The sequence below is a fragment of the Medicago sativa genome, chromosome 5, assembly GCF_051527215.1.
Source record: "Medicago sativa cultivar Bolivia chromosome 5, Bolivia_mono, whole genome shotgun sequence".
NCBI classification, from domain to species: Eukaryota; Viridiplantae; Streptophyta; class Magnoliopsida; order Fabales; family Fabaceae; genus Medicago; species Medicago sativa.
Genome location: NC_140753.1, coordinates 21,664,561 through 21,690,702, shown reverse-complemented (window position 1 = coordinate 21,690,702; position 26,142 = coordinate 21,664,561). Strand labels below are relative to the sequence as shown.

The 26,142-nt window shown below is 30.1% G+C and overlaps 1 protein-coding gene across 2 annotated transcripts; it reads left to right on the top strand.

Moving 5' to 3' along the window:
- The first annotated feature begins 724 nt into the window (after positions 1–724).
- Positions 725–3,923, top strand: LOC146920997 (uncharacterized). Of its 2 annotated transcripts, XM_085714404.1 has the most exons (3): positions 725–1,474; positions 2,240–2,317; positions 3,503–3,923. In XM_085714404.1, the coding sequence occupies exons 1-3, from the start codon at positions 1,421–1,423 to the stop codon at positions 3,761–3,763; spliced, it is 393 nt and encodes a 130-aa protein (XP_085570530.1). In that variant the 5' UTR covers positions 725–1,420; the 3' UTR covers positions 3,764–3,923. The 2 variants fall into 2 exon arrangements, 1 of the variants encoding a protein (XP_085570530.1); XR_015011974.1 differs by lacking the exons at positions 725–1,474; positions 2,240–2,317 and adding an exon at positions 2,790–3,428.
- Positions 3,924–26,142: the final 22,219 nt, after the last annotated feature.

The following is a 26,142-nucleotide window of genomic DNA, read 5'->3' as shown; positions in this document are numbered from 1 at the left end:
AATTTTGATCAAGGACTCCTCTTTCGCAAAGGTTTTCCTTCGCGGTAATTTTGTTTTGGAATTAACCTCCAAACAAAAATTCTAACTTTTGGAGGTATATCTTTATGCAAATCATTTGCAATCTCTGTGTTAGACATGTTGGAAATTCCTGACAAAAGCACCTTATAAGCGCTTCTAACTAAATACTTATTTGATTCACCTTCTGCCCAATACCATCTATAAACTACATTCTCCTAAATTAATAATACTACACCACGTCCCTTCACATAGAACCAACAACAATACAATCAAACACCAGCCTTAACACTATAAATTAAAATTGAGAACTTTACAAGCACGGTTTTATGTATGATAAAGCCATGAAAGTAACCATTGACTCTGCCACAATCTGTACACTAAGCCACAAACAAAGCTTTGTCCATGGAGTCGAGTCACTCTTACGCACGTTACTTTCATGCATGTACAAATATATTATAATTTATTCCCTCATGGTTCTCATGGACAATTTATATTCGTAATTTATTTGAAAATTGCCAAAACAAAAAATTAAGTTCTAACTATATATAGATATTTTGAAAGAAACTTTTAACTGTATATAAATTGCCAAGAGAAAACTATCAATAATTTTTTATTTTCTTTTTTTTTTGTACAATCAAACAATTATAAATGTATTTGCGCAATATTAATCAATGACACATTCACATTCACATTATAAGCTTTGTGTACGTGTAGTGTATGTGATGGTAGAAGTCCAACATAACATAAAACTGTGTGTGGTCCCTTCTAACAAACAGTACCATGCACGTGCAATCAAAGCTTCTATTTGAAGAAGTTTGATTTTGCTATCTTACTAACTCCCGCTTCCATTACTACAGAAGATTCAATGCTCCTTCCTCCATAACATCATGCTTTAAAGGCTGACTCTGTCACGTTACTTTCATACATGCAAAGCTATATTATTATCTTTTCCCTCGTGGTTCTCGTGCACAATCGTCAATATAATAGTAACTTGTGAGAAGCTTCTCCTTCAAAAAAAATAGTAACTTGTGAGAAGAATATTTTCCTAATAATATGTTGCTTAAAGTATTTCATTTTCACAATTGTTAATAAAGAACAATGGTTTTCTTCCATTAGTCAAACACCCGACCGCTATTATTTCTCCTAATTCCTTTAAGTTGTAACCGCCATCCATACATTTTTGGTACGACTTATATATTCATAAATTTAATTATATTCTAACCTAATTTTAGTATATCACAGTTTAGAAAAAGGAATAATCAAACTCTCTCAATTATCTCTCTCTATAATGGCCACCTAAGAGTCATATGCCGATATCTATATCATCCTCTCTATAACATTTGAGAATCATGTTTTCTTGCGGCTGTCCTGATCGATTGGAATTGAGTTAGCAGAGCGAAGAATGATGTGTATAGATTTAGAGGTTATTCAGCGGATTGGAAGGAGAGCATCTAAGGTAAGGGCTCTTGTCTTGACCATGATTTAAATGAAAATAATAGTTCATGATATTGAATTGGATATACTTCTTGATTTCAAAGGATGGGTGTGAAAGTATTTATTATGTTTTTCTTAGTTGTCATGATTGAAAGAATTGATGATTTGCAATTTTGTGAAAGTAAATAATTTGATGAATGTGTGAATCATTATGATTGTTTATTTGTGAAATGGGAAATGTTTCTGAGTTACAGTGATTTCCTTTGCTCTGTATGAGGTTGTTGTGTGAAAGTTTATTAATTTTACGTGGTTTTAAAGTCTAAACAAAAAGAAAGAGGGCATAGCGTGCATTGCATGTAATTGTGTCTATGCATTTCAACAAATCATTACAAATGTTGAAATCGACCACAAAAGTGCTGAATGATTGGAGCCTTGCATACAAGGTTCCAAGTAAGCATCACCTTATAATATTTTAAAATGGAGCCAAGTTAACAAACCATGCAAACTTTGATCCACTCTCTCTTCTTGTCAGTAACATATGCCATGTTTTAACTCCTAAAACTAGTAGTATGTATAATATGAAATTAGTTAAACCTTGCTATGTTATTTCTCTGAATTTGGTCATGATTTTGCCTTATAGAAAACTAGAAATTATTTAAAAGAGACATTTATATTGAAAAAGATTAGTTTAAGTAGAAGTCATTTTGCATTTGGTGATGGACCATAGAGTTTTAATTGGCCAATATTAATGACTAAAAAAGTAATCTTATGTTTTTATCTTATTAAGCTGCAACTAGGAGGTGGAATTGCCATTGAAGCTCGGGCAACACGTTTGTGGAGCAACCTTTGGGCATGGGTGGAATTGGTACATTCCCTACTAGCTTCTCTAGTTTTTTTTTTTTTTATTTTAATTTGCACATTCAAATGCAATTTTAATTCAAGCAATCCATACAACATCTTTGATATAAATCACTTTTGTTGCAAAAGCATCCAAACACAATATGTTATTCACTTTTAACCAAAATTAATTTTTTAAATTATATTTTGGTCACTACGAAACCAAAAACACTTATAGTCCATGTACACCCTCATTAACAATGACATGTAACCTTTGCATTAATTTTTTTTTTTTTGAAAAGACCTAGGAGTACACTATATACTTTATAATTACCCTCATCTAATCTAAGTATTTTAACTTTGTGCGCTCATTTTGTGTATTAGTAGTAATTCTCAATTTATACTAACTAGGTTGCATGGACATAGTGTTGCATTGACACATAAATATTTTGAAATGAAAATGTTCATTGAAAATGTTTTGAAATGAAAATGTTCATTGAATAAGATAAGAAACTAAATGTAAAAATTTAATTTTAGAAATTGTAACCTTAAAATCTTAAAAACTTATCTTTTCAATACAATATTTATTATTTAATTCTATTTTAAGATATTTATCTTGTGTCATTAGGGCACAAGTTAGCATTTCCTTTAAATTTAGAGAAAATTACAGTCACCTCCCTTGAGTTTTCTTTAAATTACAAAGACACCCCCTCTAGTTTTATAATAGAATATTGTAACCAATGTATTTATTGTTGTTATGACCTTCTTGTTATTAGGATCTAATAGTTGACCATTTACGGTGTAATGAAAAGACCTTTTTTAGTTTAGAGATTTTTTTTTAAATCCTCAAATAGTTTAGAGAAAATAAAAAGAAACGAAAAAGTATGTGGCCTATCTTATCTAAAAGTAACTACCACACAACTTTTTTTTTTTTTTGACAAACTACCACACAACCTAACAAACGGTACAAGAAAGGTATTAAGATTTTTTGTTTTTGACGCAAAGGTAATGAGATTTGAGAAACTATAAATACGCCTATTAATCCAATAAGTATTTGCTGGAAATTACATGCATTCACATCAAAAATTGAAGAGAGATGAAGAAAAAACTATACGCCTATTTTTCTCTTTATGCTGACGGTAAGAACCTTTCATTTTAATTTTCACCGTTGTTTCATTCATATATCTAAAATTGTTGTATTCATCAAACACAGACAACTATAGTTGGTGATGTGGTCATGATTCATTCAATGGGACATGAGAAGTATGAGGGAACTGATGGTGTGTTTAGTCCCAAGGGACAGGAGAAGTACGACTTTGATGGTGTGTTTCGTCCCAGTGGACAAGCTCAAGAGAAGTATGTGGGTACTGATGGTGAAGGTAGTCCCAATGGACAATGGAAGTACAACCTTGACAGTGTGTTTCGTCCCACCAGACAAGCTCAAGAGAAAATGTGTCGAACCATTATATTTTAATTTAGAGAGAAAATGTTAAAAGAAGGTGTGGTAATGCCATTGCTGGATATTAGGGATAATGCGTGATATATGCAAGGTCCGGAGTTCAAACCCCAAACACCACCAAAAAAAAAGAAACTTCTTAAATTGGAATAATTAACATAACTTTCATTTTCAACAACATTAAAAGTACGATACACATACATTAAAAAAATTATGAATTTTTCTGTAAAAAAAGGAATAATTAACATAACTTTCATTTTCAACAACATTAAAAGTACGATACACATACATTAAAAAAATTATGAATTTTTCTGTAAAAAAAAAATTACTATAAGTTTCTTCCCACCGACATATCATATTTTGAATGAAGAGCCGAATGCTCCATCCGTCCCACATCAATGACTTATTTGTGAAAAAGTTTTTCTAAAATTAATGACTCTTTTCGATTTTTAATGCAATATAAGTACGTTTATTCAGTTGTATCTTCTAAATAATCTTTATTTCGTCTCAAATTATTTGTTTAAAAAAAAGCTGTTTTGGTCATTTCACTCAAATTAAGAAATGTAACTATTGATTTGATTCTTCTCTTTCGCTTTTAACTATTGATTTGATTCTTCTTGGTATATGCTAACTTCAATGCTTCCAGTGATGGCCCTATTAATGGAAACACCTGATCTTATCCCCACCTTAAACCATGATAATTAAACAAACATTTCGCATTTGCTGTACATTACGTGTAGTGATGACTGGTCTAAACAAATATTAATACATTCTCGTTGTGATGCCAAAGGGTCAAAAACTTTTAGTTGTGTTTCTATCTAATATAAATGTGGTAGTAAGAGGAAATTAGTAACAACAATTGACCTCCGGTGAAAGTATGTGTTCTGCATCTGTTTCAATGCAAGTTTGGTTCCAAGCACGCAGTAAAAACATTTAACAATATAATCAATCTCGAATACTTACCCAACTCATACTGTACACTGTCATGTGAAGGAAAAAGATTTGTGGAACCTGGCAACTCTGATTGAACGAATGTTTGAAATTTTTTCTTGTTCATGGCACGAAATCTTCGATGCAATGCTTTTCTTCTGCTTCTCATCACAAACAAGAACTCTTCCGTACGACACCTAACAAGAAGCAACATGTGACAAAAAAAATATAAGAACAGAATTTCAGAAACACAATCCAGCGCATAATAAGTCATCATTCTCTAATCCAGTGCAGGTATCATCAATATGTGCAAAATCACTACATTAGGCTTGTTTATAAAAAGAATTTAATACATAGAAAAAAATCATTGTGAAGATAGGCTTAAAAATCCGGGTCCATCGACACAATAGTCACTTCATGCTTATCATTTCCATAATCCATGAATTGAATAGAAAGTTTCTTTGGTTTTGGTGGCTGCAATGAAATAAACCATGTTACAAAACATATAACACTCCTTAAAACTTCATTCACGAATTTAAATAGACAAAAGGTAACACTTAGAATGAAAAAAGAAAAGAAAACTTGCATATTCAATACGATATATGTTCTCATCATGAAGAACACTAGAATTTTCGTGATAAACTATATCAACAAACTTTCCAAGTTTTCTTGATTTGTCAAATGCATATAGTTGAAGAAGCTTATTATCCATCTCACCACCACTCGCAACAGTGTGAAGCTGAAATAAGAGTACATACTTTGAGTGTCAGAAAGAATTAATGGTACCAAAGTTATAGAAAAGGGAATTTATGGCTTTATGCATTTATACTATTTACTCCCTCCGGTCCTATTTACAAGAGACAATTAATTTTTTAGATACATTAAATAATTTATGTATCTGGTTTAGATTCTTAACTAGATACATAAATTATTCAATGTATCTAAAAAGTCAATTTTCTCTTGTAAATAGGACCGAGGGAGTAATTTAGAACAAGAAGTAATCATAATAAATGATATCACTTTGTCCCATAAACATTTATTATGGGAAGAACAATAAAGCAATGAATTGAGAAGAACAAGAAATTATCATAATCATACATTACCATTTCCTCTAATGAAGGTAATTCAAGTCCCCCAGTGATAGATGCATTACCATTTCAAGATAGAATAGCAGCAAAGGAAAAAGAGATATCTCAGTTCCAATCACTTATGAGAAGAATGTAAAATATGGAAATGAAAGGAGAAAATAATTACAAGGTATTTTTTTAGATAAATTGTTGGGTAAGCATCAAGAAGTGTCATTATTCTTGAAGCAAGTTCCTACCGGAAGCATTATGTATCATTATTCTTCCATTACTTAGCTCCATTCGGCCAGATGCTGGTGAGACATTAGCAATAGCATTCACTAACGGGTTTAGATGATCTCCATTTATAACTTTTACCATTTGTTACAATTTCGAGAGAGATAGATACAAAAAAATAAGTGGTGGGTCCTATCACTATGTGGATCCCACCATCATTATTTTTTATGTGTCTATCTCTCTCCAAATTGCAACAAATGGAAAAATTTATAAATGGAGAGGATCTTGACCCTTCAGTAACCACTCACCAGATAAATCTTACTTATTGAGTCCTGAAAACTCATTAGGCGTGAATGCAACGATACCTTGATTACTGCCGAGAGTTTCACTTTTATACTCGGTTATGTGTTGGCATGTGTGAAGTGGTTGACTACGTGTAAATAGAAAATAAGGAAGTACAAATGAAAGGTGAAGCGCTTGGTCTATTACAAGCCATCAAATGGATTAGCAAATTGGGGGTTTACAATGTTATTTGTGAGCTACCAATCAAAATAATTTTGCACACACAACCAATCAAAACATTCTAAATTGTTATGCCAATCAAAACATTCTAAACTGCTACGTCAATCAAAACTTTTTAAGGTGGGTTGACAGTTCAAAATAATTTTGCACACATAACCAATCAAAACATTCTAAATTGCTACGTCAATTAATATTTTTAATAAACGTGACAATTTAGAATGTTTTGATTGGTTGTGTGTGCAAAGTTGTTTTGAATTGTCAACCCATCACCATTAAACTCGTACTTGTAAATGATGATACGGATTTTCCACCATTCCATATATTAATTTTATAAAATATTTGTTTATTTTATATGCAAGATTCCATTCACTATCGCTCCGTCATATATATATATCTACTCATTTTACTTGGGATTTAATTAATATACGCTAATAATATCACATGATTTTTCTTTGGATACATGTGTAAAATAACTTTCAGTTAGTGCATAGAAATTAAACTCTTTAATTTATAATTTAAACTACTAAATTTACTTTTTTGTAACTTTTACCCAATTAAAATTTATAGTCTTTTTATTGACTAACACATTAAATTTTATAATTTTTGAAAAATTGTAAATTCAAGTGTTTATCACAAGGACCTTTCAAAAAAAGTGTTTATCACTACAGGTTCAAAAGAGTATCATTTACATTATATGAAATGAGTCATAATCATAGTCATTATACGCAAAAGAAAATGAATAAAAATTTGACCAGAAATTAGATAGTAAAAAGATTTTTTTTAGTAATTTACATTATGTTATTTATTTGTAAGTTATATCAAATGCATTTGATTTGGTGTAGAGGATGAGTTTAGAGAAAATATTTTATTTCAATGTAAAATCAAAAGCATTTGATTTGGTGTTGTGGAAGTGCAATTGAAGTATTGAAGCCTAAGCATTATGACTTTTGTTCGATTCTTTAATTATTCCTTTTTGGCTTTTATGGGAAAATAAAAGTCAATAGAACAATTGCATTTAACAGCATTAAAATTGCATTCATCAGAAGTCATGCTCATACGCATCAGCAAGGTTCAGTAATGGGGAGGTGCAAAACAAAATTTTCAGGGTGTGCAAATAGCTATAAAAGTGGGAATATTGGTGCAAAAGGTGTCTTCTATCAAAAGACTTGGATTATGAGTAGATATATGAGTAGATATATATACAAAAGTGTTTTCTATCACACCCATATATTTGTTATTAGCCTTGGATTATGAGTAGATATATATACAAAAGGTGTCTTCTATCATAACCCATATATATATATATATATTGGAATTTATACTTTTAATAATAATTAATGAAGTTAAAATTTTGCACCCCTTAACTCGGGGTCCTGGATACGCCACTGTAAACAACTCATTGTTTTATTCTTGAATGTTAGAATTAATCTTCTAAAATCGTTTTAACAAAAATATTAGAAACACATATTTTAACACATATTTTTCAATATATTCTTTTTAATTGGTTAAAATTCATTTGAACTCCACCAAATAACGTGTTGAAAAGTATATATTAAAATATGTGTTGTATAAATATTTTGACAATATTCATAAAAACTAATTAAAAAAATTAGACTTAAATGTATGGTGCAACAACATTAACGGGTTAAAACCCGTCCAGAGAAATATATTTTTCTAACTATAAAAGAAAGAAAAATAATTTTTCCTGAAAAGGTTTAATCCATTAAAATTGATACACAACATAGTCAATGTTGGTAACGTTGGATGATTCAGCTCCATATTAAGCTTTTAATACAAGAGTAGGATTTTATAAGAGACGTTTCTACTGTTTGTCATAAATTTAACCGGTGTGGGACTTCTGCCTTTGATGCTGGTCACAAGTACAAAATTCCCATTCCAAAAGCAATAGTAGTTAGTAATTAGTAAAAGTGATCTCATATATTTTTTAAACCTTACGGATTACATACAGATTTAATCTATCTACAGATTAACTTATAAAATTGAAATTGAAGTGGCTCAATCAATTAGTAGATTAAACTTGTTATTATGAAGATATTAAGAGGTAAGGAAGCAAGCGCTGCAGGAGAGTACGTACATTCTTGGTATTTAACCTTTTTATTAAACATCATTCTTGCTAACAATTGGTTGGGTGTGATGTAGCCAATTTTTTTCAACGACGTTCCATAGTGCCTAGAACAAAATTATTCCACAATTAATCCAAGGCTCTTAAACTTGAGTAAGGAACTTGTGCTGTCAATATCTTGACATGCTGCAAACCAATGATAATCAATCTAAATTCCTATTCCACTCACAGGTTAACATGTTTAACAGAGAGTGTCTTCTTTGGTTTTGGTGACTGCAATGAAATAAACCATGTTACAGTGTGCATTAACATTGAAAGATGTTTTTCATCACCTTAGCCTAAGACACTTATTCGTCTTCAATTCCATGACTGCTTCTTTGTTTTAAGTTTTTACCAAATCTCAACCATCCTTGTCTTTCTTATTACAAATCTTTGAAAGAGCTCAACTCTGTTTATCGCACTATTATTTCAATTTTCTAATATGAAACCTTAACCATATCTCATCAGAATAAAGAGCTCAATAACACTGCTATTTCTACTATGTTAGTACATTTTTACACCATTAACTTCTAGACTAGCAGTGGTGTAATATTATTAACTTTTGCTAAATTTGAGAAACAGTGTTACATTAACAATATGCAATACCGTTGCTAAATTAGTTACCACAATTGACCTCGAGTGAAAGTATGTTTTCTGCATCACATTCAATTGACCTCAATGCAAATTTGGTGTCAAGCACAGCAGTAAAAACATTTATCTCCATGTTTTTCAATCTTCTCCTTTATCTTATGGTTTAATGTAGTTTGATCTCTTTGGTTTTGGATGCTGCTTATTTTGCTCCACTCATCAAAATATTGGTGTGAATTTTGATCACAATTCACAACAATGATCTATGAGACGTCTTGTTTAGTTTTGCATTGGAATTTGTTTTCCTACTATTTATAGGAATAATGATATTTTCATTTTTTTGATTAAGGAGTAATGATATTTTGACATCAAAAGTTTGATATTAAATAATATGTTTTTTTGATTTTTTTTTTTTTATATTTTAAAATGTGTGTAAGTTATGAAGAAAAAAGTAATAGAGATAGGGATGGAGATAAACATATATGTTTGACACACGGTATTTGTATTTTGATGATTAAATAGACGTCTTAGCAAGTAAAATATAAGAAATGATCGAAAATCATTTTCAAACTATCATAATTTGGGGAATGCTTACTTGTGCCCTCAAGGCACAAAGTTAATGAGTCAAATGTAAAAATATTTTGTTGAAATTTGTACATTGAATTTTATTTTTAAACTTATAATAGTTAAATTGCATAAAACTTAAAACATTCTATTTTTAGGTTGTTTAACATATGTCCTTAGGACACAAGTTTACCCTTACAATTTTGTTGTAAAACCAGAGAATTTGTTTTTGGAAAAATATATCTTTCATTCGTTATTAAAAAATACACATATTTTACTAGAAGTATGAAGCAACGACGTCAGTTAATTTTCTTTCTAAGAGGAGTATCATCGACCCACTCTTAAGATACATATTTCCAACATATTTTATTTTATTGATTACAATTCATAAACTTCAACAATATAAAAATATATTTTAAAATATGTTAAAAAAATATATTACTAGCATTATTCTTCTTTTAAAATTATGATGATCATTCTATCAAGGAAAAATTACTTTAACCTCCCCTAAGTTTTCTTTAAATAAGACAAGCATCCCTCTAGTTTTGAAATAGACACCAACCTCCTTCAAGTTCTCATAAAATAAATAAAAAAACATTTCTTATCACTTAACACCGTTTGTTTCACGTTAATTACAATATAAAAACACATAATGGTTGAAGTTCACATTATCTTTGAGCAACTAGTTATATTTCCTCCAACATTATTCTCCCTTCCTACACACTTAGTTCTTATTATATATATATATATATATATATATATATATATATATATATATATATATATATATATATATATATATATATATATATATATAGGGATTTGCTAGAACACACCCACTAGTTTTTATGTGGGAGTGTTTTAGCAAGCTACACCTTAAGGTGTAGTTAACTACTTTTTAGTTATAACTTGTTAAAACACACCTTCTAAAAAATAAGTGGGTGTATCCTAGCAAATGTCTATAGGAGTTGCTAACATACACCCACTTATTTTTTAGAAGGTGTGTTTTAGCAACATTCACCTTAAGGTGTATTTAACAACTTTTTAGTTATATTTTTGCTAAAACACATCTTAATAAAATCTAGTGGGTGTATCCTAGCAAACCCCATATATATATATATATATATATATATATATATATATATATATATATATATATATATATATATATATATATATATATATATATATATATATATATATATATGTGGGTTATGATAGAAGACACCTTTTATGAAGGTGTCTTTTAGCAAAGTTATAACTAAAAAGTGAAAATCACACCTTAAGGTGTGACTTGTTAAAAGACACCACCAAAGGGTGGCTTGTAACAAAACCCTATATATATATATATATATGGATTGCTAGCGTCCTATCCTTTTTCGTTCTTCACACAGGTGTATTTCTTTATGTTTTAAATCATATTTTTTATTCCAATTTTATTGGGTGGATGAGTTTTTAGTGGAGGGATCACAAATAGAAATAACAGTGTAGAACAAAAAGAAAGGGTCACTAAAGGAAGGAATCAATGCCATTAAACAACATTGGAAGCTCTAATGTTACCTATTGTGAATTAATAAGACGGTGCTGTCATGTATAGGGTGCTATTGGTGGGGTAAGAATGACTTAAATAATGAAAATATAACTAATTATCCCAATATATAGTATGAACTTCAGTCATTCTTTGTTTTTGTATTGTAATTTACGTTGAAACAAACACCGTTAATTAGAAATAGGGGAGGTTTTTATTCATTTGATAAAAACTTAGGGAGGTTGATGTTTATTTTAAAATTAAAGAGGATGTTTGTGTTATTTAAAGAGACCTCAGAGGAGGTTTATGTAATTTTTCTTCTATAAAATACACTTTACCAAGTCTTTTTTTATAAAAGACAAATGAGTCAACCAAAGTCGATATATTTGGTTTGTAATGTACATAACTTTTGTTGACTTATTTATCTCATTTAAAAAAGAAAAATCAGACGGAGTATATTTGATGATTAACGCAACTTTCAGTGTAATTATAATATTATCATTATAAGTGTGAGCAGAAAGTTGAAAAAAAATCGAAATTAAAAAATAAAACTTTTAAATTATACATTAAAAAATTATATTATTTTTCCACTCACATATACTACTATTATCTAGAATGAAGAGATGAAAAGAGTGGATCCGTTTTAGAAACCATCAAAGACAACGGAGCCTCTTGGAAATTCAATATATATATATATATATATATATATATATATATATATATATATATATATATATATATATATATATATATATATATACTTCAATAGTGGCCACTCCTTTCTCGAGAGTAACTCACTGCTCTGCATGTCAATGCTAATGAGAAAGTAGAAACATAGGAAGTCTCATATACCTTGTTCATAGTATACCCGATGTGGGACCTGAAGTTTCACTTTCAAGTTGTTTTAGAACTGCAAACTCTAAAATTTCACTGACAAAACAATGGCAGGTCTTGATAACAAATCTCACTTCATTTACAATCCATTGTTTATATAAAACTTCATTAGACTAATAATCATCTTATCATGTATTTTCATGTGAATTGAAGAGTTTGAACTCTCATTAGACAAATCTTTTTACACCGATAACTTAGATTAATTTCAATTAGAAGCCTCAAAGTTGAATTTTATTTATGATTCTGATATTAACCTTTTTATTATCCACCATGAACTGTGATTATTTTCAACTCTATGCTGAAAAGAGTTTGTAGCTTTTTTTTTTTTTAAGAATAAAAAATGGAATATATAAACGATGGCGATGATACCTCCTTAGCATAAGGTGTACCAAGGAAGCCATCCTAAGAAACAATCAGTTATACTTTCCAAACCTGTCAAACACACAAAAGCCATAAAAGCTGTAGAAACGATCGACGCTTCTTCGAGTGATCTGTATAATGAATAAACTGAAAGAAGTGATCACTAATATTATTGGGGTCTACTCTTGTGATGTCAATCCAAGACCTGATTAGCTGCCACAAGGAACCGAAAACATCACATTGAAGGAACAAATGAACCGCTGATTCGTCGCTGGCGCACCCTGCCACACATCTCGCGGCCTCATGGTGAATAATCCCGCGCCTCAAAAGATTGGTCTTGGTTGGTAACCTATCTTGCAGCAGTCTCCACGCAAAGATTGTGACCTTTAGAGGTACCTGTTTGTGCCATACAAGATCCAACATGCCGTCACTAACAGGGTGTCTGCGTAGTCAGAATCTGATAAACACCACGCACAGTGTAACCACCGATAGTGTCAGGATCCCACCGCCAACTGTCAGGAGTATCAGACTGCACAATAAAACCATTAATAAAATTCCTACACTCCGCTAGCATCTCTTCCTCCCACACCCACAATCTTCTCCTCCACCTCCATTTTTCCAGGGACGCTCCATATTGCCTTGAACAAAATTAACCAAATTAAATTTAAGACTCTTAAAATTAATCTAATACTTTTATGGATTTGAAAATTCTGTCAAATTAAAAGGACCAAACATAGTATTTAGCCAAAATTATATTATACATATATTTTCAAACTACTCATTCTTTAACAATTTTCTTTAATCATAGAAATAACTAATCTTCTTAAATTGTTTTAAACCATAAAAATGTTTCTGACTATCATTATAAAAACAAAATTATCTAGATTGATGTTTTTAAGAAAAATAGACTTAATTGTATGGTGCAACAACATTATTGAATTATCACCCGAAGAGAAAAAAAAATATTTTTCTAACTACGAAAGAAAAATAATTTTTTACTCCAAAGGTTTAATCCAATAAAATTGATACATAACATAGTTGATGTTGGTAATCCAATAGAATAGGACTTTATAGTAGATGTCTACTGTTTGTCATAAACTTAACCGGTGTGGGACTTTTGCCTTTGATGCTGGTCACAAGTCCAAATTCCCATTCCAAAAGCAAAAGCAAAAGTAAAAGTTATCTCATATTTGTTGGAATCTTACGGATTACATACACATTAAATCTATCTACATATTAACTTATAAAAATGAAATTGAAGTTGCTCAATCAAGTAGTTCAAACTTATTATTAGGAAGATATTAACAGGTAATGAAGCAAGCGCTGCAGGATATTATCATGAAGGTTATGAAAATCTAGTACATGCTCACAAATTGGATGGGTGTGATGTAGATTCTAGATTTGTAGGTAAGATTGAGTAACACAGGCTGCTCCCAATATAACACTACTTAAAACTCCATTCAGGAACATATTTAAACAGAAAAGAAGGTAAAGCTAAAAATAAAAATAAAAGAAAACTTGCATATTCAATATGATACATGATCTCATCATGTATAACACGAGCATTTTTGTGGTAAAGTATATCGACAAACTTTCCATGTTTTCTTGGTTTCTCGATCATATGCATATAGTTGAAGAAGCTTATTATCCATCTAATCCCTCGCAACATCTTGAAGCTGAAATGGAAGAAGACGACTTACTCTCTACTCCTTCGCTTTTGAACTGTCTATTTGATTCTTCTTGGAGGCTGGAGCCACTCCCCTAGCATCGTAAAATGTTATCACCAAAGTAGAACATCTCCTGAATTAAAACAAATAAGCCTGGAATTTCACAGGGAACTTATCAACAGCTATAAAGCACAGACACGAGACATACACTAACACACACCTAGAAACAATTGTAGAAAGCATTTCTACCAATAATACACCTAAAAGGCATGAATGTCGAATGTGACCAAACTTGTTGGTCCTCCTTAAGAAGTTCCGTGAATGCCCTGAGGCAACAAACAGTTTTGTCACTGCTGGAGAACTGAACGAGGCCAGAAAAGCCACATGCTGTCCACGAATGCCTTGAGCATTTGGATTGGGGAAGCCATCTGGAAACTTGCCGAAGTTTTCAATTCCATAGATTATTTCAGTGAAATCATTAGAAATTTGCCACTGAATTATGATTAGATGCTAACATTTCTAACTTGTTTTACAACAATATGTTGACAAGAAACAAGACGGATTTGAATCAGGATGCTAATTTGATAATTAATCCTAGAACAATTCCTATTTTTCAGAAATGGCAAATAAGAATGTTTGTGGTAAAAGAGGTTTGTTGAGGTTCCGGTTAAGTGGGTTATTTTAAATATTCTTACTTGGAATGAAGGTGAAATGAGGAAGACTCGTGGGTCCACTAATTAACTGTGTTTTTTTTTTTGAAAGATAATTAACTGTGTGTTGTTCGTTAATATATGCATGTGTGAAAATTGGAGTGATGTTTCACAAAATGTGTATTAATTAATTATGAAAAAATACACTGTTTCGTAATTAATTTCGATTATGATTCAATCGTTTATATTTTTTTAAAAAAACTTAGTGCATTTTCTTATGTGGTTTATGTGCGGTTCTTAACTAAATTCCTTATGATTTTCTCGGATCCATAATTTTTTTTAAAGTTTGTTATATAAAAAAAATGGTGTAATTTTAGTTAAGAACCATATGAAAAGCGGTTAACAAAAATGCACAAAAGTTTCCTTCAAAAAAAAATGCACAAAAGTTTTGTCCAATATTTTTTTCCATTTTAATCCTTTAGATTCTAAAATGTTGACATGGTTATCATTTTTTACATAAAAAATCCAAAAAAATCACAATATTCACCTTCACATTCAACAAAAACTCATCTTCATAAAAGAAACCAAGATTTCATTATTTTGCCCCCAAAAACAATTCATCTTCATCTTTCTAAAAAAACCAAATCTGCAAATGTTGTTGAATTTGATATTCAAAACCCAAAAACTCTTTGATTACGCTAGCAACAATAACAAGGATGTGCAACAACCAACACGAATTTGTTAGATTACAAGTAGCCACAATCAACAATAACTTTTTGGAGGGAAGTGAGTAGAGAGAAGGAAGTTTACATTTTTCAAAAGAAACAAATTGGTAATGAAGGAATTTGTTAACTGAGTTTTTTCTCTTAAATATTTGAGTTTTGAAGATTTAAATTTCTTTTGGGTATAATAGGTTGACTCTTTGTACAATAAAAAGTTGAAGATTTGTGTTGCTTTGAAAATATGAGTTTTATTTTAATATTTGAGTTTTAGATTTGATGAAAATTTGGGTTTCTTTGAAGATGAATTCTATGACATTTTGGGTTATTTTTATGAGCATATGAGTGTTTCTATGAAGATATGCATGTTGCAATGAGTTTTTTGGGTTTACGAGTTTTTTTTATGTAAAAAAGAATAATATGTCAGCATTTTAGAATCTGAAAAATTAAAATGAAAAAAAAAATTAAAGGATTGAATTGTTATCTAAAATTAAGTTACATGACTAATTGTGTTTTTTTTAAATGCCTGATTGTGTAGTTTTCTTATTAATGTTTGACACAATGTGGCTTTTACTACCAATTTAGTTAATGTTAAGGATTCATGCATGTATTATACCAATAAGATCATAATTCGAAATTGGTTTTTTACATCCATTATCCATTATAACAAATTATTATTTTTATTCAAATGTAAAAAAAAAAAAAAAAGTTAAATAATTTTTTTATCCCTATTAAATTTTTAAATATTGATTTTAGTAACTCGATAAAATTTATTCAATTTTTTTTATCTCTGCTTTTACATCAATTCATGCGTACAACTCAAAATTTTAAAATTTTTGTTGCGATCATATATAATTTCTTCTTCATAATTTTAAAATTCTTTTTTTTTTTTTTGGTTCAATAGCCTAGTTGGTAGCTACCAGGGACAATGTTTGCAGGGGCCGGGGTTCGAACCCCGGATTCCCCACTTCTCCACACATAATTTTAAAATTCTTTAAAAAATTAAAAATAATTATACTATTTCGATTGAGATGATAAAAAAAAAACATTAAACTTATTTATATAATGAAACAGCCTAATAATGACCTCATGTGTACGAGGAAAAATCTAACACATAAAATTAATTTTTCCTCGTCATAATAATAAGGTCATCACAAATGTTCCACCACAACATAGTTGCTACTGGGGAGTATTGAATTTGTTAGACCAGAATAGGAGTTTTTATATTACAAGTTTCCACTGTTTGTCATCAATTTAACCGGTGTGGGACTTTTTCCGCCTATTCTGCTTTCCAAAACCAATAGTACTCCCTCTGGTCACTATTATAAGCAAATTTCTACTTTTTAGATTCATTCAATAAATGATGTATGTGGTCTATATTATAGACCACATACATCATTTATTGAATGAACCTAAAAAGTCAAAATTTCCTTATAATAGTGACCGGAGGGAGTAGTCATTAGTCAAAGCCATTCTGCTCACAAAAAGGAGTGTACATTCTTGGTTTTTGGTAAAAAAAACTTTGGTATTTAACCATTTATCAATATGAACTGTGATCAATTTCTAGATGCCATAAGAAGCACATTAAGAGCTCAACTCTAACTATCCACTTCTTGTGTCTAAACATTCTTATCAGATTTGATGACTGCCTGATTATGAGCTTTCTATAGCGACGGTTGCCGCAATGCTGAAAACGTCAACTCTAACTATCCACATTGTTGAGATTGTTAAGAAAAATCAAATAATATTGCTAACCACATTCATCTTCCATATTCCAACCATAATTGTCTTTCTTATTATACTCTCTCTTCGCCATGAATGCTAGTCCATATATATAACAATAAAAAGAACTCAACAGAAAGGCAATTGGACATGGAATGGTATTTTCTGCTGTAATATTTAACCATACTTGTAAAATGATAACAACCATACATCAAAATCAGTTCTAATTACAAAGAATCACAATCATATCAAATCCAATCACTTGTAAAAGAACAACAGTATACTAAAGTCATAAATCACAATAAACTAGTATCTCATAAGCGAATCAAATCACTTGTTTATGAGATACTATGAGTTTTATTCGCTTATGAGATACTAGTTTATTGTGATTTATGACTTTTCATATTTGAATGTAGTTTCTTATGCTTAACAAAGAACATAAGGAAATCAAATCACTTGTTTATGAGATACTATGATTTTTATATGGCACTCTCGTTGTCTCACATTCGATTCTCCCAATGTCAATCTCAATGGATTAATTTGACTTCTTAATAAAAATGTTTTTATAAAAACACAACCAAATATTTAGTTTATAGTTTTCATAATATAAAAGAACTTTTTCTTAATTGATTTGTAATGGTACTGCCTTGTTATCCACAACAAAAGAAATGTTTTTTGTCTCTATTAACCGTAGACCTTATATGTTTAATCCTTCCTTAGTTTTATAATAAAACTTTCAGTCTTTACAAAACAAAACAAAAAAATGCACACATAATTTCACTATAAAAAATTTCCAAATCATTAGACTTATTTGTGTGGTGTAACAACTAAATATGGTCTCAAACCATTACCACATATAAAAAATTTCACTATATTACTACTTGCTTAGTCATAATTTCTAAGCGGAAAATCATCTTTTAGGGTGGCATCCTTTCGAAGATATCATCACCACAGATGGTTACCCCACAAAGAAACTTTGACACACAAGTAAGTTAACTGATGTAAAGGGAAATAGCACTTAGAGTTATATATAATAGAGGTTTTGGCTTCATGTCTTGTATTTGAGCGATGTGGGACTTTAGTGCCCTTCTTGATGAATGCTAACACACAGCAACATATTAGAAGATCCAATAGAAAGACAATTGGACATATCCCTTATAATTAGGTCAACGATCCATATACATGTTTATTGATATATGAAAATACATCTCGTTACAATTAAAATTGTGAATCAAGAACATCAAAATATGTAGTATGTGTTCTGCATTTGATGACTGCCTGATTATGAGCTTTCTATAGCGACGGTTGCCGCAATGCTGAAAACGTCAACTCTAACTATCCACATTGTTGAGATTGTTAAGAAAAATCAAATAATATTGCTAACCACATTCATCTTCCATATTCCAACCATAATTGTCTTTCTTATTATACTCTCTCTTCCCCATGAATGCTAGTCCATATATATAACAATAATATATAACAATAAAAAGAACTCAACAGAAAGGCAATTGGATATGGAATGGTATTTTCTGCTGTAATATTTAACCATACTTGTAAAATGATAACAACCATACATCAAAATCAGTTCTAAATACAAAGAATCACAATCATATCAAATCCAATCACTTGTAAAAGAACAACAGTATACTAAAGTCATAAATCACAATAAACTAGTATCTCATAAGCGAATCAAATCACTTGTTTATGAGATACTATGAGTTTTATTCGCTTATGAGATACTATTTTATTGTGATTTATGACTTTTCATATTTGAATGTAGTTTCTTATGCTTAACAAAGAACATAAGGAAATCAAATCACTTGTTTATGAGATACTATGAGTTTTATATGGCACTCTCGTTGTCTCATATTTGATTCTCCCAATGTCAATCTCAATGGATTAATTTGACTTCTTAATAAAAATGTTTTTATAAAAACACAACCAAATATTTAGTTTATCGTTTTCATAATATAAAAGAACTTTTTCTTAATTGATTTGTAATGGTACTGCCTTGCTATCCACAACAAAAGAAATGTTTTTTGTCTCTATTAACCGTAGACCTTATATGTTTAATCCTTCCTTAGTTTTATAATAAAACTTTCAGTCTTTACAAAACAAAACAAAAAAATGCACACATAATTTCACTATAAAAAATATCCAAATCATTAGACTTATTTGTGTGGTGTAACAACTAAATATGGTCTCAAACCATTACCACATATAAAAAATTTCACTATATTACTACTTGCTTAGTCATAATTTCTAAGCGGAAAATCATCTTTTAGGGTGGCATCCTTTCGAAGATATCATCACCACAGATGGTTACCCCACAAAGAAACTTTGACACACAAGTAAGTTAACTGATGTAAAGGGAAATAACACTTAGAGTTATATATAATAGAGGTTTTGGCTTCATGTCTTGTATTTGAGCGATGTGGGACTTTAGTGCCCTTCTTGATGAATGCTAACACACAGCAACATATTAGAAGATCCAATAGAAAGACAATTGGACATATCCCTTATAATTAGGTCAATGATCCATATACTTGTTTATTGATATATGAAAATACATCTTGTTACAATTAAAATTGTGAATCAAGAACATCAAAATATGTAGTATGTGTTCTGCATTTGATGACTGCCTGATTATGAGCTTTCTATAGCCACGGTTGCCGCAATGCTGAAAACGTCAACTCTAACTATCCACATTGTTGAGATTGTTAAGAAAAATCAAATAATACTGCTAACCACATTCATCTTCCATATTCCAACCATAATTGTCTTTCTTATTATACTCTCTCTTCCCCATGAATGCTAGTCCATATATATAATAATAATATATAACAATAAAAAGAACTCAACAAAAAGGCAATTGGACATGGAATGATATTTTCTGCTGTAATATTTAACCATACTTGTAAAATGATAACAACCATACATCAAAATCAGTTCTAATTACAAAGAATCACAATCATATCAAATCCAATCACTTGTAAAAGAACAACAGTATACTAAAGTCATAAATCACAATAAACTAGTATCTCATAAGCGAATCAAATCACTTGTTTATGAGATACTATGAGTTTTATTCGCTTATGAGATACTAGTTTATTGTGATTTATGACTTTTCATATTTGAATGTAGTTTCTTATGCTTAACAAAGAACATAAGGAAATCAAATCACTTGTTTATGAGATACTATGAGTTTTATATGGCACTCTCGTTGTCTCACATTCGATTCTCCCAATGTCAATCTCAATGGATTAATTTGACTTCTTAATAAAAATGTTTTTATAAAAACACAACCAAATATTTAGTTTATAGTTTTCATAATATAAAAGAACTTTTTCTTAATTGATTTGTAATGGTACTGCCTTGTTATCCACAACAAAAGAAATGTTTTTTGTCTCTATTAACCGTAGACCTTATATGTTTAATCCTTCCTTAGTTTTATAATAAAACTTTCAGTCTTTACAAAACAAAACAAAAAAATGCACACATAATTTCACTATAAAAAATTTCCAAATCATTAGACTTATTTGTGTGGTGTAACAACTAAATATGGTCTCAAACCATTACCACATATAAAAAATTTCACTATATTACTACTTGCTTAGTCATAATTTCTAAGCGGAAAATCATCTTTTAGGGTGGCATCATTTCGAAGATATCATCACCACAGATGGTTACCCCACAAAGAAACTTTGACACACAAGTAAGTTAACTGATGTAAAGGGAAATAGCACTTAGAGTTATATATAATAGAGGTTTTGGCTTCATGTCTTGTATTTGAGCGATGTGGGACTTTAGTGCCCTTCTTGATGAATGCTAACACACAGCAACATATTAGAAGATCCAATAGAAAGACAATTGGACATATCCCTTATAATTAGGTCAACGATCCATATACATGTTTATTGATATATGAAAATACATCTCGTTACAATTAAAATTGTGAATCAAGAACATCAAAATATGTAGTATGTGTTCTGCATTTGATGACTGCCTGATTATGAGCTTTCTATAGCGACGGTTGCCGCAATGCTGAAAACGTCAACTCTAACTATCCACATTGTTGAGATTGTTAAGAAAAATCAAATAATATTGCTAACCACATTCATCTTCCATATTCCAACCATAATTGTCTTTCTTATTATACTCTCTCTTCCCCATGAATGCTAGTCCATATATATAACAATAATATATAACAATAAAAAGAACTCAACAGAAAGGCAATTGGATATGGAATGGTATTTTCTGCTGTAATATTTAACCATACTTGTAAAATGATAACAACCATACATCAAAATCAGTTCTAAATACAAAGAATCACAATCATATCAAATCCAATCACTTGTAAAAGAACAACAGTATACTAAAGTCATAAATCACAATAAACTAGTATCTCATAAGCGAATCAAATCACTTGTTTATGAGATACTATGAGTTTTATTCGCTTATGAGATACTATTTTATTGTGATTTATGACTTTTCATATTTGAATGTAGTTTCTTATGCTTAACAAAGAACATAAGGAAATCAAATCACTTGTTTATGAGATACTATGAGTTTTATATGGCACTCTCGTTGTCTCATATTTGATTCTCCCAATGTCAATCTCAATGGATTAATTTGACTTCTTAATAAAAATGTTTTTATAAAAACACAACCAAATATTTAGTTTATCGTTTTCATAATATAAAAGAACTTTTTCTTAATTGATTTGTAATGGTACTGCCTTGCTATCCACAACAAAAGAAATGTTTTTTGTCTCTATTAACCGTAGACCTTATATGTTTAATCCTTCCTTAGTTTTATAATAAAACTTTCAGTCTTTACAAAACAAAACAAAAAAATGCACACATAATTTCACTATAAAAAATATCCAAATCATTAGACTTATTTGTGTGGTGTAACAACTAAATATGGTCTCAAACCATTACCACATATAAAAAATTTCACTATATTACTACTTGCTTAGTCATAATTTCTAAGCGGAAAATCATCTTTTAGGGTGGCATCCTTTCGAAGATATCATCACCACAGATGGTTACCCCACAAAGAAACTTTGACACACAAGTAAGTTAACTGATGTAAAGGGAAATAACACTTAGAGTTATATATAATAGAGGTTTTGGCTTCATGTCTTGTATTTGAGCGATGTGGGACTTTAGTGCCCTTCTTGATGAATGCTAACACACAGCAACATATTAGAAGATCCAATAGAAAGACAATTGGACATATCCCTTATAATTAGGTCAATGATCCATATACTTGTTTATTGATATATGAAAATACATCTTGTTACAATTAAAATTGTGAATCAAGAACATCAAAATATGTAGTATGTGTTCTGCATTTGATGACTGCCTGATTATGAGCTTTCTATAGCCACGGTTGCCGCAATGCTGAAAACGTCAACTCTAACTATCCACATTGTTGAGATTGTTAAGAAAAATCAAATAATACTGCTAACCACATTCATCTTCCATATTCCAACCATAATTGTCTTTCTTATTATACTCTCTCTTCCCCATGAATGCTAGTCCATATATATAATAATAATATATAACAATAAAAAGAACTCAACAAAAAGGCAATTGGACATGGAATGATATTTTCTGCTGTAATATTTAACCATACTTGTAAAATGATAACAACCATACATCAAAATCAGTTCTAATTACAAAGAATCACAATCATATCAAATCCAATCACTTGTAAAAGAACAACAGTATACTAAAGTCATAAATCACAATAAACTAGTATCTCATAAGCGAATCAAATCACTTGTTTATGAGATACTATGAGTTTTATTCGCTTATGAGATACTAGTTTATTGTGATTTATGACTTTTCATATTTGAATGTAGTTTCTTATGCTTAACAAAGAACATAAGGAAATCAAATCACTTGTTTATGAGATACTATGAGTTTTATATGGCACTCTCGTTGTCTCACATTCGATTCTCCCAATGTCAATCTCAATGGATTAATTTGACTTCTTAATAAAAATGTTTTTATAAAAACACAACCAAATATTTAGTTTATAGTTTTCATAATATAAAAGAACTTTTTCTTAATTGATTTGTAATGGTACTGCCTTGCTATCCACAACAAAAGAAATGTTTTTTGTCGCTATTAACCGTAGACCTTATATGTTTAATCCTTCCTTAGTTTTATAATAAAACTTTCAGTCTTTACAAAACAAAACAAAAAAATGCACACATAATTTCACTATAAAAAATTTCCAAATCATTAGACTTATTTGTGTGGTGTAACAACTAAATATGGTCTCAAACCATTACCACATATAAAAAATTTCACTATATTACTACTTGCTTAGTCATAATTTCTAAGCGGAAAATCATCTTTTAGGGTGGTATCCTTTCGAAGATATCATCACCACAGATGGTTACCCCACAAAGAAACTTTGACACACAAGTAAGTTAACTGATGCAAAGGGAAATAGCACTTAGAGTTATATATAATAGAGGTTTTGGCTTCATGTCTTGTATTTGAGCGATGTGGGAATTTAGTGCCCTTCTTGATGAATGCTAACACACAGCAACATATTAGAAGATCCAATAGAAAGACAATTGGACATATCCCTTATAATTAGGTCAATGATCCATATACTTGTTTATTGATATATGAAAATACATCTCGTTACAATTAAAATTGTGAATCAAGAACATCAAAATATGTAGTATGTGTTCTGCATTTGTTTGAATGCAAGTTTGTTGTCATCAAGCACATAGTAAAAACATTTAGCAGTATAAAAAATCTCGAATGCAACTCAACTCATAATGTCTGCTATATTCAAATGACAAGTGTGTTTATGTTTAGGAATAAATAAGGATAGACAAGGGACAAGTGGATATTGGGAAGTTAATTATAAGCCTTTTAGTAGGGGTGGGCATGGTTCGGTTAACCCAAAAAACCGAACCGAACCGAAATTTTGAAATGGTTCGGGAAAACCGAACCGAACCGTTTCAGGTTTGGAGCTAACCGAACTGAAACAAAGTTATGGTTTGGTTAACCATTTGCTTACCTATTAACCATACCGAACCGAACCAAAACAAATATTTTTTATCCAATGAATAAAACCACTTTTATTATAAAAAATAACAAATTAAAATTAAAAGTTAGAATAGTTTATTTCTTCAAAAACAACTTATCTTATGCAAAACAGTTTATTTTAAAAAAACAGCTTATTCAAAAAAGCTTATTTTATGAAATTTCAAAAAAAAACTTATTTTATGAAATTTCAAAAAAAAACTTATTTTATGAAGTTTGGAACAATTTTCAAGATTTGAATGGGTTAATAATAACATGGTTATATCAGACTAATATATGTGTGAGTGAGTGGGTGAATTAGCACACAATTTATAGTTCAGCTGGGTGGAGATGTTGCTAAGTTAAACGGAGGATTGTATTAGACTAATAAGCTGTTTTGAATTATCCAAATAAGCTGTTTTGAATAAGTTGTTTTTTTTAAATAAGCTATTTTGAATAAGCTGTTTTTCAAATAAGCTGTTTTTTTTAAAATAAGTTGTTTTCATAAAATAAGCTGTTTTTAAAATAAGGTATTTTGCATAAAATAAGCTTTTTAAAATAAGCTATTTTAAATAAGTTGTTTTTTTGGAAAGATACAACAAAGAGTTCAAGCGGTTTCCATAATAAAAAAAAAAAATTCAAGTGGTTTGGTTCGGTTCAAACGGTTCGGTTCGGTTCAAGATGGTTCGGTTATGGTTCAAGAACTGTTAATAAATTAACGGTTCGGTTCTTGAACCATTATAATGGTTCGGTTATTTTTGGTTCGGTTCGGTTCGCGCGGTTCGGTTCGGTTCATGGTTCTTTTTGCCCACCCTACTGCACGCATTCAATTGGTTCAACTCATTGAGGTGTTTTAATGAAAGAATTAACAATTCAACAAACACGAGGAAATCTGATCCTTCACTTGTGACTCCAGTGGTTAGTGAGTTTCAACAGGTACATAAGAGTCTTTGGACACTGCATTTTAGAAGTCTACCAATGAGTTTTGATGGGACGCCAACAGTTGTTGATAACTTGTTTTACAAGAAGGTGTTCACGAGAAAAAAAGGTTTTGGTTATAAATGCTCATTCGATAACTAATCCTAGAACAATATTGCTCAAAAGATGACAAATGAGAGTTGTTTCGTGGGAAAAGAGGTTTGCTGAGGTTACTGTTTAGCTGAATTCTTTGAAGTTTGAATATTACTCATAATGATGAAGTGAAGAAGCCTTATAGTTATAGGTCCACTAATTTATTTATTTTTGAAAGAAAGTCCACTAAGTACTTAAATGTGTGTAGTTCATTAATCTATATGAATCTATGCATATGTGAACTGTGAACATTTTAATGAAGCTTGACATAATGTGTTTTCTTTTTTGTTATAATAGTATAAGATAATATTGATCGATGATTACTTGTTTGTTTTATAACATAGAGATTTTTCTTGAATATATTTACTATAGATTACTATCTCTCGATCGAACTTTGGTCGAACTTCAAATTACTAGAACTCAACCGGAGGGCTAGCACCAAAAAAATGTAACACTTTTTTACTTTACTAAACTCATTTTAGTACGTAAAGAGATTTAGTCTTCAAATGTCATCTTTCCCTTAGAGATAGATTAATAGCGTTTTTGTTTTATAGTTTGGATGATACTAGAAACAGTTTGGTCTATGGACCGTTATCCTTTTACAATTAGATTGATTTCTCACATATCCTCCACGCTTGATATATTTTGTCCAGAAGAATAAAAAAAATCTACTAAGACTCCAAGAGTGATAGAAATCACCA

What these genes read in the sequence shown, in the direction of transcription:
- LOC146920997 (XM_085714404.1), top strand. Translation starts at nt 1,421, where the DNA reads ATGATGTGTATAGATTTAGAGGTTATTCAGCGGATTGGAAGGAGAGCA. An exon ending in TTGGAAGGAGAGCATCTAAG is followed by an intron (nt 1,475 to 2,239) that starts GTAAGGGCTCTT and finishes TATCTTATTAAG; the next exon opens with CTGCAACTAGGAGGTGGAAT. An exon ending in TTTGGGCATGGGTGGAATTG is followed by an intron (nt 2,318 to 3,502) that starts GTACATTCCCTA and finishes CATCAAACACAG; the next exon opens with ACAACTATAGTTGGTGATGT.